Source organism: Brachionichthys hirsutus, chromosome 3 (assembly GCF_040956055.1).
Source record: "Brachionichthys hirsutus isolate HB-005 chromosome 3, CSIRO-AGI_Bhir_v1, whole genome shotgun sequence".
Classification (NCBI taxonomy): Eukaryota; Metazoa; Chordata; class Actinopteri; order Lophiiformes; family Brachionichthyidae; genus Brachionichthys; species Brachionichthys hirsutus.
Genome location: NC_090899.1, coordinates 6563817 through 6576465, shown reverse-complemented (window position 1 = coordinate 6576465; position 12649 = coordinate 6563817). Strand labels below are relative to the sequence as shown.

Genomic DNA, 12649 nt, shown 5'->3' with positions numbered 1-12649 from the left:
ACAAAAACAAACATTTCATAAATTCCATGTGGAAGTACACCATTTCACCCCCCCCCCCCCTGTTATTTGATTCCCAGGATCACAACTCAGGGGTGTTACAGTGCCAGTAAAAGGTATCAGGCCTGCTTTGGCTCTTAATGTTTCACTGTTTTACAATCTCGGTATATCAGCAATCAATCATTTTACATCTCTATTTTAACAGATTGATTTAAGGGAAGAGAATTTGTAATTGCATAAGACAAAATGTTAATAGAGGCACCTTTGATCTACTTCAGCAGGTCTGGAGCAGCTTTTACACACCCGAGCGTATATCCTTCCTCCTGATGAACCTGAGGCGGTGCTGAAGTCCGATCACTGAAAGGCCTGCCTAGGGACATTCATATCACTGTGGCCTTGTGTGAAACGTACTTCTGTCTTCTTCCGTTTTTATTCCGTGCATCAGTTCAACTCTGTCACAAGCTGTCTCTGACCCGCTGTGGGGAACCTTCAGCGCGACTTGATGCTGCCGCCGCCAGGCTTCATAATCTCGGCGTTGGACAATGTTAGGCTTGTTCCAAAATGTGACATTTGTCATTTTAGCATTTGCTGTTGATTATTGAATCAAAATCCTAATTAGATCCACTGTGACCTAGCGTTGTAAAACAGTAATACATGTTTTATAAAAAAGAGCAAAGAGGCGATCATTTTAAAAAGCACTGTAACAAACAATCTATAACCATTTAGTACCAGGGACAGAAGGGTGCATCTCAATAGGCTGGAGCAGCTCTGTCTCTTTATCTTTTATCATAAGCCAAGAGTTTGACTCCCTCTACTGAGTATTTAAAAAATATTAACCCATTCCTTCAGTTCTCCAAGTGCGTGTGGAGAAGATAGAGAGATAAAACTACTTCAAACAGGCATAGCGTTATAACTTGTGCAACACAAATGAAAGAGACTAGAGATAGTCGTATTGAGATGCAGCCATGAGGTTAGTGGGACTAAACAAGCACCTCCTATCAGGCGGAACTGGACTACCCCACAAATAAGAACCAAACAACTGGATTGAGGCAACCGTTCAGGGTTTTCTACAAAAAAACAAAAAGCTGGGTGATGAAAAGTAAAGACGTAAAAGAAAACTGCATTTAATTTAGACCAACAATGAGACTCCCATGTAGCACATTCATATTTACAAGCTCAAAAAAATATAAACGTAAAAACACTTCTATCGATGTCCTAATGCCCCAAACCCCTGCCCATAAACGTTTCCTTCTTGGTGTTAATGTCCTGTTCCGCTCGCCTGTCCCAACCCTCACCCCCTCCACCCCCTCCCTGACCCCGGGGCGCGTCATTGAGTCACAGGATCACTGGAAGGCCGTCGAGGTCACAGCTCATCGCGGTCCCGTCTGAGGATGGTGTAGCGAGTCTCGCTGGGCGCCAGCTTCTGGAAGGAGCTCTCCGGAGGGCTGCTGGCTACTTCTCCTCCCGTCTCCTCCTGAGGGGCGAAAGTCATGCTCAGTGAAGTTTCACGTGAACCAGCAAAACGAGCATCCGGTGAGGACGCGGTGCATGCTAATGCTGCTCTCTGACCTGCCCAGGCGTGCTGTCCGTGGGGTCAGGGCCATGGTGAAACTCTCTGTGTAGCCTTCCAGAATGAAGGTCCAGCACAAACTGTTTCAGCTTGCCATGGACACTAGAAAAGACATAACGCGAGAGTGAGGAAAGTATGCAATTAAATATTCTTTTTTTTTTATGCAAGCGGATCAAACCACCAACTCTGCGATTAATTGAATGGAAGCCCCCGCCCCCACTGTGTTTCCCCCCCCCTTACGAGTGGAAGGCAGACGACCTTGTACGTTATTTATGTAATGACGTGTTTCACGCTACAACAAAAATAATGAAAGATGCAGTCATTGTTCTCAAAGCTGTTCTCATTTGGAGCATTTAGCGAAGACATTCCTACACCCAAACTCAAAAAGAAATAAAACAGACTTGATGGAGCAACGGAGCAGGTCAGAGCCGACACAACGCGGCTCGCCGCAGCAGCAGAGAACATTAGCGCCTGCAGACGCGTCACGAAGCAGCATTAATCCATAATCAATGCTGCCCCGTTAAGTGTGCTTATTAATGACGGGTCAAGCTGTTGTCCCGTCACGCTGGCAGTTAACCTTGTGTGTCACAGACAAAGAGACACATACACGCACATACATATATAACAAGCGCTGTGCTAATGTCATTATAAGCCGCGCACCACATGCAGTGCTGATGTGATGCAATTAGGTTGTGGAGGGCTGGTCAGTCCTCAGGGCGTCTGTTTATCTCATCAGACTCTGATTGGGGACCCGAGGAGGCAGAATGGTGGTGGTGGGGGGGGGACAGAATAAATAAGATCAAATTAGATTATACTGAATTAGTTTAGCACTTATTGCACGTGCCAAATCATGTCACATTAGCTGCGGTGTCCCGGCCCATTCATAAAGGACAGATTTTAGGAGGTGTGACATTTCCGCGGCGGCGAGAGCCCAGCGGACGACGGCGACGACGACGTGTGCCTTCCGTGAAATTAATCTCATTTATGGAGACCTTGTTCTTTCGATCAAAAATGTCAGAAAGAATGCTGAATATATCAGCCTGAATAAAGTGGGGTGATTGATTGGTTCATTACAGGTAGACGAGTCCTCATTTATACTTGGATACACCCTTTTACACATATAATTTCGTTTCTGAAAATATTTTTCTAATATTCAAAATGGGAGAGAAAGACATGCTGGAAATAAACGAGAACAGTGTTTATCACATTGTGCATCTTATTTTTTATTGATTTTTTTAAACTCAACTGCACACACAGCGCTTCTGAATTAAGAACTAAATAATTACATACAGGTGGACCTTACCTGATGTCTTTGAAGTCGGGAAAGACGTACATGTGTCTGAATGAGTCTATAGCGATAACAGGACAATCTGCAGGAGTTTTCTGAATATGGAGCAGAGGGTGGCGGAACTTCTCACAGTCTGCATGCAGGAAGTTTATAGACCCTGAGGAGGAGACACGCATCACCGCTGCACAAAGCTCAAGTCCTCATCCATGACGAGGACATAATGCCACTAAAATGAACTCCTGCTCACCTTTCTCGCTGATGAGCTGGCGAGCTACTTCTTGTTGGAACTTCTCTAAGCTGCGTGTGTCGTCTTTAACGCGGAACAAGATGAGGAAGGGAATTCCTTCTTCAGTCAGCTCCTGGAAAACACGCCCCCACACAAAGACGCAGTGAGTCGAGGCCGCCGTTCGGCCAGACAGGAAGACCTCCTCTAAAGTCCATGAATGGCCCTTCCTTCCGTGTAAATATATCTGATGCAGGCCGTGATCAATGTGGGCACCAACCTCTCCATTTTCAAAGGTGATCTCCCTGACAAGAGGAACGCACTTGTCCTGGGTCCAAGCGTAGGTCAGGTCGAAGTTGGTGAGGGAGCCGAGGTAGACCATGTCCGGGACACTGTCCCCCACAGGCTTGTGAATAACATTGTCTCCACTGAAGCGCTCGGAGTCAGACACCTCGCTGAGAGTAAGAGTTAAACAGACACTGAGCCCAATATTTCACTACACGCAGGTTTCACATGAATGATTGATCAAAAGATGGAATCGCACCCGAAGGCTGCCAAGAACGTGCAATCGTCCCGGAGGATGTTGGCAACTTTTTCATACGTGCGGTAGTTATCAGAGGCTTTCGCTGCAAAGTAGCCGATGATGTTTCTCTTGCTCCTCTGTTGAATAAAAAGGTCAATTAAAGCGAAGAGACCAGAAATATCACTTCATTTCAGGACTGTAAAGTCGCGTTGCGTCGCTGACACAGAGGTTGTTTGTTACTTACATCCAGCGTATTGACCTCTTCCAAGGACGTGATCTCTTTCACAGGGTCGACCTGCTGCTGGCGGATGAAGTCGGCGATGGCTGTAACTGACCTCTGACCCCTGTACTCCCTCTTCATCATCATCCCATTGCGGAACAACTTCAACGTTGGATACTTACCGATGCGGTACCGCTGGGCTATGTACGCTGCACAGAAGTTAAGAAGGACAAATCAGTTGAAGAGGAAGCAGTCGATTAAAAAAAAATAAAAATAAAAACTCCTGGGAATGGGTGAGGAGCGGAGCGGTGACAGAGATGGTGCTCAGACCTCAGTCTGTTCAGATCTCTGATCTCACACATGAAAGAGTCCCCCTGCCAGGAGCAAACATTCTCTGCACACACGCGTGGCAGGTGTCAATCTCCCTGCGGGGGGTCGCTAAGCCGCCCGTCTTCACAGGAAGCAGCAGTTTTGTCATTAGTCTTCAAACAGTTTGCAGGTCATCAATAATTCTATTTAATTTGCTTTATCTCTAAAGGCTGAGGCTGCCGGTTTGTGTGTCGGTGCTTTGGTGTTCTGGGCATCGATGTCGACATATGTGCATCAAATATAGTGGGAGAGACAGAGAGGAGGGAGTGTGTGTGTCTGTTTCTGTACGCACGGATTGTTTAAGGCATTAGAGCACTGTATCATTTAGAATTATTTACGTTTGTGTGTGGTTTTTTTCCACATTCTACTGCTGTTGATCAAATTAAAATAATATATGGTTCACCTTGTGATGGGCATTTCTCTTTTTTCACGTACTGGATGCTGGATGTGCTTGTTTGGAACCCGTCTCTCCAATATGAACAGAAACATCAGTAATACTCACAATGCTTGTCACAGTCGACGCGGGCGAACACCACCTGCTTTGTATCAGGGAACTCCTCCCTCACTATGTTAGACGCCTCCTCAAAAATTGGATGGAGCATCTGACTGAACCTGCACCTGTAGGGGAGGTTGGGGGGGGGGGGGCGCTGTGAGGCTAAATCAAATGGAACTTTTACATCTACTAAGTTTTGCAGTATTTGACTACGGCTTACAATAGCTTTGCCTCCATTAATTAGACAAAAACACAAAAATCTACACAGTTAAATAGGAAACACAACATAAAACTCCTACAATCCGAATATACATATTGCAGCATTTAAGCCTCCATAGAATTCGTCATGTCGGAACTTTAATTTAAATCTCCTTGTCGTACAGATCGGATCCAACGACTATGGAAGAGAGGAAATTCACCTACCAGTCTGCGTAAAAATTTACTAATGCCACTCCCGCATTATCTGCAAGAAACATAAACAGGAAGTGAATGTAGGAATGTTTTGTGAATAGAATTAATCAGAATCAAATGTCTTACAATCTGACTAATAACATGCATTATGTTATCAATAATAAATCTCAATAATAAGTAGTTTTTTTTAAATACATGCATAAAATCCAGCAAATCAATACATCCTCTAAAAAGACAGCCTATTAAATCTAAAAGCGGAAGGCTCTGCTTAACAGCAGGACACAAGGACACATGTCCAGCCTGATGCTGGACATGTGTCCTACATTTGAAATATATCAGTCTGTGTGTAATGAATGAATATAATATACGAGTTTCACTTTTTGAACGGCATTACTGAAATAAAATCATGATATTTTAATTCTATAACCAGCACCTGTATATGCCACAATGTCAAAAATATATAAATAATTGTGTGCCTATTTTTGAAGAAAAGCGTGATGCTTACTTAAGACGTCATCAATATTGCCAGACTCCAAACTTGTGATTTCTGCTCTTCCGGGAGTAGAGAGGCCCATCACCTAGAGACACAGAGGAAGATGAGAGGAACATGTGAGGAAGCAGACACTTTAGATCATCCTACTAAGCGCAGGAGAGGAGAAAAGAAAGATGATGATCAATTAAGTTCTACTGATGCCTAGAGGGGAACTTCGGGTCCAACTAGAACATTTGTGGTCTACCAATGGACAAACTGAATTTGCACTGATTTGATCAATTATATCCCAAATTACAGGTGAATGAGGGCAAAGAATGAAAGAACCAATGAGACTGGCTTTATGGTACCCCCAGCAATCGAAGCGTTAAATACAGACCACAACTCCAAGTCTCACAATACGCAAACAGCAGATCCTTTTAACCGTGAACTTAAATCAAGAGCCTCCTGTGGGAGACGAACCCAAGAGGGACTCTAACTCCACGTATTCCTTGGTTACATCATGATGATTACCATCATCAGCTGACTAACTAATGGTAAATATTCATTATAATAGTGTGGATACTGGAGAAATATCTCAAAATTTAACCGATATATGCTACATACTGTTGCTTTGAAATATTAATCAGGCATCTGATCTATGCCTTAATAATGGTCAATCAAAATGTCGTCTTTTTTCCTTTCAACTTTCCAAGAAGCAACATATGTGTAACAGCGGAGCGGCATTGACTTAAAGGCCATCAGATTACATGGTCTTTTTTGCAATGCAAAAGAAACATAATATATTTTGGGGGTGGGATTATACATCATACAGATCCACACTAAAATGTGATGTATTCTTCTTTATCATATACCCAAATATTCAGGTATCATAAGAACATGATCGTGCGGGAGCCTACCCCAGCAGCAAACGGGCGAGAGGCGGGATTACACCCTGGACAAGCCACCAGCTCATTGCAGGGCGCCCGAGTGTGGGCTCGAACCCACAACCCGGAGATTAAGAGTCTCGAGCGCTACCGGCCTTTCCTGATATAACATCATGATGGTAACTACTATAACTATAATTTTTCAGTAACATACTTGATTTCAATAATCTAATCCCTGAAATGTTAAAATACTGATCAAAATACCTATCAGCAAGTTTCAGAGTCCAGGGTGACAAAAGAAAACATTCTAATTTAACTTACTATGACTGCACAGTTTTGGCTGATTTTCCAACAACTTGTCGATTTATCATTTAATAGACTGATCAGTTCAGCTCTAAGAATAGTTTCCTGAGAAATATATATATATATTAATGTCAATGTGTCTTTTTAACCATATAGAATGACACAAATGTAATGACAACACCGCTGTAGTTAGAACATCTCCTCGATCTGACTTCTCAATGTGGGCTAAACTTTCACAGTAGCGCAAATATTCCGCTGGGTCTATTTCCGGGTCGTCGACCAATGAAAATTAGACACACCAGAGGAACTCACCAACCAGAGAGCACCATTCGGAGACCAACGCGGATATAGGCACAGATAATGAATGTGTACATCCGTGGAATGGCGAACATTAAGCACAACTAATTTAACAAACCACACCCTTCAGAAAAACATGTCAACAATTAGCTCTTCTCTCCGCGCCGTCCTCCTAACGCCGCCGAGTGTTTCACTCCCAGACCAAGTTATCACAACTCCAGAGGAAGGTGAATGTTACATTCCTGGGCCGGCAGTAAAAACATTAGCTTCACGTAACGTCACTCAGCGCTGCCGGCTAACAAGCGGCTTCATTTGATTAGCTGTGCAGTCTTTAGATTAAATCTAGCCGGCAGGTTGTTGTTGTTTTTTTAGTGATCCTACTAAATCAATGCGCGTCGAGCACCTTTAGCACCACTTTACCGTCTCATGCCATCACGTAGCTAGCAGCTATCTGTGCATCGGCGAATTGTTTTACGTCATTTAGCGACCGTTAGCTAGCAGCCGTGCGTATTTCTAGGATGTGATACATATTCTTACCAGCAACACGACCGTGGCGAAGCAGATATCAAGAGAGGGGTCTATTCTAAGCGGTCTCATTGTATAATGTCGTTCTGGAGGTGCTCTCTGATCTGCCCAGTCTGACTCTGTCTCGACGACTCTCTTTTTACCGCAGCAGGAAGTCGACGGCGAACCAACCTCGGTGTGACCACGGAAGTACGAGCTGCACTTCCTGTTATTCCCTTAGCCTTACGGGTAGTGTAGTTGTTAAAAATCGCTGAACCGCTGGCTTCGATGACGTGGGGAACTCTTACTATGGCGACATATTCCTTCACAATAGTAAGGGGGAGATGTAGTTGATTCAACGAGACTGCTCAGAAGAGAACTTTCTGAGATTTCGACCTGAAGGACATCAAACGGTAATATAGGACCAATGAAGAAATGACACTTTTATCTGCAGACACGTTACGTCACGATATGTCACGATACGTTTATTTTCTATAATTGTTTGCTTCTTTATGAATAGCGTTAGATGATATTTCTCTTGAACGGGGTGGAGTTGCATCATAATGGATGCTTTTTTGCAATGCCCTACTTGTCCTATTCTAACCATCCATCTATGCGTTTCATTACTAACGCAAAAAGATATTTTGTAGTACAAATTTTCTTGGTTTAAAAAAAAAAAAAAAACTTTTGATGCTCAACTTTCTGTAAGATTTCTGCACATATTCTCCAGAAGTCCAGCAAAAATGATTAATTTAGCTGCTACTAAATCCACCAACGCACCCACAGCACTGAAGATTGTTTTGTGTCATTAATTAATTAAAATATAGATTAGCATATGTCACAGAGGCATCCGCCCTCTACTGTAATCAGTAAAGTAATCCGTGTTGGGCTGGCAGATATTTGTGTGAACAGGTTGGACGGTCTCAGTGTGTGAGTGATGCTCTTTCTCTGCCTCTGCATGGGCCAGGATCAGGGCAGGGAGGGGACCTGGACGTGCATCCACATGAGCGCAATATGCTCTGAACAGAGAAACAGCTGCTGAAGTGCCCCCCCCACCCCACCCCCGTAACGCAGCTATGGTAAGACTCCAACACACGGAGCAGCTTTCCAGATTTAATAAAGTGTTATAAATCCCCAAACTGTTTAATCTTCTATAGTTATCTGTTGGTTTGTCCTTCCCTGGACCACTGGTTTGTAATTTTTTTTTTATCTCGCTACAGTCAATATTGGGATTGCATTAACAAATCTAATTATGCGTGTTAACAGCTTAATTGTCAGTGAGATTAAGGTGGAATGTTGAATTGAATCCCAGCATTAATATTTCATGGGCTAAAGCTGTCCGTAGGGGGTTCACAGTGTGTGAGCAGCTCGCAGATGGAGTGAGAGGAAGATATTTATCTCTTGCTGCCCGCCCATGAGTGATGGAGAGACTAAAAAGCAGAAGGTTCTCGTTCATGAAAATAAATAAGATCAAATCTATACAATATCTGGCAACATGATATAAATACTGTTATAAAAAAAAACACATTTAAATATTTTTTAATATTAATTTGCTATACGGTAATGTGAATTCAAACACAGATGTGTGTGTAGAGAGAGAGTTGATTGATTAGGGCTGTGATGCGCTATTGCCACGGTGCCATTGGAAAATGAACTAAGGACCCAAAGTCCCCTGAGACAGGCTAGAGACCCCCCCCCATAATATTTTAATAACAGCTCACTAGAGCCAATAAAAAGTCTGATATGTGACAAGCCCTTAGCAAATATAAAATCATGCTTGTCTGACAGTGATGAAATAGATTTTTTATTTTCTGGGTTCAAACTCTGGGACCTTTTTGAGTAGACTTTACATGTTCTTGATATCTGGATACCCCGGCCTTCCCCCAGAATCCAAAGCATGCAGCATAGGTAAAGTGATGACTCTACATGGCCTGTGAGTGTGATTGGTTGTTTGTCTCTCCGTGGCCTTCTGTAGATGAACTGATAACTTGTGGAGGAGACTTGTCCAGGGTGTACCCTGCCTCTTGCCTAATATCACCCAGATAAGGCTCCAACCCCTCCCGCGACCTTACATCAACAAGGCTACAGAATATTTGTAGATATTTTCCATTTTAGACTGACTAATAAGAGTCACTAGAGAAAAGTCACTTTGCCTTTGTTGCCGCGGTGTTGTTTTTTTCTTTGCAGCATGTCTGCAGGTGAAATGCAATGTCCTTTCACCCTGAACGTGGCACACGTGCACAGCCCTCCTCCTGCACTCTGATTTCATCTCTCCCTATTTCGCATTGCCCACATTGATTTTCTTGTTTGTTTTTCCAGCTGATTATGTCCCTGTACTCTGATTCGCCGGTGGGCACATTGCTCTCTGCACTTTAATTGGACATTTAATTAGATCACAGTTTTAGTCCAATTAGACTCAGAGGTGTTGAAAAGTGATAGGAGGGGAGAAGAGGAAAAAGTCCCCGAGCTGGTCTCTGTCTCCCTCCCCCCCTCCTCCTTTTTGCTCGTCTTTTTCTTGGTCTGTATTTTTCTGTGTGTGCTGCCGTCTCCCCCCTCCTGAGGGGCGGCTCATTAGGGAAATAATGGGATGACACAAAACACACAGCTCCACTTACTCTCATTGTCTCAAACAGTGGCCTGACAGTGGCGGCCACTTGATCAGATCACTGCTGCAGAAGTTGTGCGCGTATTTTGGGGATGTTATTTAATTAAGTCTTACACTCGTCTTTCTTTTTTGGTTGGCGCTGAAGTCATTGAAGGGTCCTAAACCGTGATTGGAGCAGAGTCTGGTTGTGATCAATGCCTCTGATTATAATCTCCAACGCTGCCCGATCGGTGTGCGTTAGCATCTATCGGCTCACTCACACCACAGATCATGTCGTGCTATGCAGAACTGCCGGCTAGTACCGCGTGAGACCCTAATGAGAATAAGACGAGCCCCGTTACCAGCAGTGCTTGCTGGCATGCCAGTCAAATGCTGCACCTATGCCCTATGCTTTCAAATTTTATTGTGAGAGCGTAAACAACTCAGGGGGGGGGGGAGCCCCCCAGTGGGTAAAAAGACATGGGCAAAGGTAAACACACAGATACCCAAATGTATGCGGCTATGAACACACGTATGCTCTGGAGAGCAGAAGTCAATCTCTGCTTACCTCGAGCAGTCACACTCACAGCCCCCCCCCCCCCTTCACCCCCAGGAGGAGGATGGAGAAGCAGCCTCTGCTGTGCTGTGCACCCTGAATGCACTCATACATGCTGCATTTCACGTCAGTGCAACTGATCTGCATGTTCACGCTCTCTATGTGTCCACATGTATCGATGGCGTGTGTGTGTGTGTGTGTGTGTGTGTGTGTGTGTGTGAGTGAGCGACGGGCGGCAGGCTGGGGTGTTTTAGCCACGGGCGTCACTACCTGACCCCCATGGCTGTGAGATTGACAGATGTGGTCCCGCCTAATTGCATTATTCTCCCCAGTGATTGGCTCACACCCTGGGGGCTCATTTGTCAGGATGCATTGCAGTAATGATGTAAATTAGCCAATCTGTGTGTCACTCAGCCTTCTCCCCCCCTGCTGATTGGCCCTGCTGTACCCCAGGGCTCAGCCTCCAGCTGAGGGAGCCAGCTCATTGGTCCTTTGGGAATCAGGAAGTCCCCAGAAAAAAGACTTTACAGACTGAGCATCCTTGTGGGTTGATATTATAATCTCTCCTCTCTTTATACCTGTCATTCAAAACACAGGGAATGATCCCTGTCATCTGCCCCCCCTCTCTGTCTCTCTCTCTCTCTCTCTCTCTCACACACACACACACAAAGGCATTTAGGTGGTACCTGTAAAAACTTAAACCCACTCTATTAAACCTCATAAACTGAAATATACCCTGTGTGTGTGTGCGCGCGTGTGTGGGTGTGTCGGCTATCTACACGCACACACACATCCTGTCTCTCAACAGCATTAATTCAAATGCTAGTTACAGTACGTGTCTGGTGTGTTTGTCTAAGGAGGCAATCGCGTGGATGTGTGCAGCTCTCCTGTTGTGTGCTGAAAGGTTTTAGCGGGAGTGTGTGTGGATTCTTTGTTAAACCCACTCCGGTTATACGAGGCCGAATATGAATAAAGACTAAATAATGTCAGCATCAGCATGAATCAATGCTTATACAGATGCACAATCGCTTGGTCCGGATCTCAGGCCGCGATCAATACGAGTTATTGTCTTGATATAACAAGTGGAGTGCTCCCTGAGGAAGTGGCATGAATGGCTAAATGAGACCACTCCAAGCCTCTCAACGGGACCTGATGTTGTTTTTACACCCTCTTTTGTTTGATTTCAGTCGCTGCATCACAAAAGTCTTTTTAGCCAAATTTGGATGCACTGTCGGTGTTTCCGAAACACTCGGATCCTCATGAAACTCTAATTGGCTGCTCTTGGCGACAAGAAAGCTCCACGCATAGATTCAAATATCGACTCGTGTCCCTCATGTCAGCGTTCAGGTAGAAAAAAAAAAAAGGCACTTTTCTTGCACCTAAGATTATTCATGAATCAATTAATGTTTTTATTGTGGCTGCCGTGGGTTTTTCTAATTGACTCCAAAATTGCAAAAATAAAAGTTCAAACTATGTCAACAAAAGTAAAATGAAAGTATGAAAATAGTTTTTGTTGAGATTATAAAGTGTCTCATTCTCTTTTAGTTTTTCTGCGTACAAAGACTTTAACATCAAAGCCGTGATATTACTCATTCTGGGGACTTTGCTCTTCCTGCACATGTTAGATATTAGTATTTATAGACTGCGTGTTTGTTTGCATGCACGTGCGCTGCTGACAGAGTAATCATTGTGAATTAGAGATTTTTGTGGTTGATTGTAAAGCCCCTGTAAAAACTCTCTATCACGGAAAATCGCTTCCCATGGCAAGGCACATGTGCCAAACACACACGGACGCTCACACACCTTCAGGTGCAGCGCATACAGTCCCCCCCCCCTCCCTCCCTCCCTGCCTCCCGTTATGCACACACTTTTACCTACTTTACAGTAAATGCATTAACTAACCTGCGTTGAACCTCTGCCACTGCTTGGCAGAGCGTGACAAAGCAGTGTGCATG

The 12649-nt window shown here is 44.2% G+C and overlaps 1 protein-coding gene across 1 annotated transcript; it reads right to left on the bottom strand.

Annotated features, from left to right (window-relative positions):
- Nucleotides 1-1332: 1332 nt before the first annotated feature.
- erp44 (endoplasmic reticulum protein 44) lies at nucleotides 1333-7704 on the bottom strand. Its single transcript, XM_068756634.1, has 11 exons — nucleotides 7588-7704; nucleotides 5600-5672; nucleotides 5107-5146; nucleotides 4693-4808; nucleotides 3846-4030; nucleotides 3623-3738; nucleotides 3359-3533; nucleotides 3103-3214; nucleotides 2871-3012; nucleotides 1567-1669; nucleotides 1333-1471 (listed from the first exon to the last, which is right to left on the bottom strand). The coding sequence occupies exons 1-11, from the start codon at nucleotides 7645-7647 to the stop codon at nucleotides 1361-1363; spliced, it is 1233 nt and encodes a 410-aa protein (XP_068612735.1). The 5' UTR covers nucleotides 7648-7704; the 3' UTR covers nucleotides 1333-1360.
- Between the last annotated feature and the right edge of the window lie 4945 nt (nucleotides 7705-12649).

Bases quoted from the DNA above. Each gene is read 5' to 3' on its own strand.
- erp44 (XM_068756634.1), bottom strand. From the start codon at position 7,647: ATGAGACCGCTTAGAATAGACCCCTCTCTTGATATCTGCTTCGCCACG. The intron at 4,809-5,106 runs GTAGGTGAATTT...CCTCCCCTACAG, and splicing joins GTAAATTTTTACGCAGACTG to GTGCAGGTTCAGTCAGATGC. The intron at 1,472-1,566 runs GTCAGAGAGCAG...TTCGCCCCTCAG, and splicing joins CGGACAGCACGCCTGGGCAG to GAGGAGACGGGAGGAGAAGT.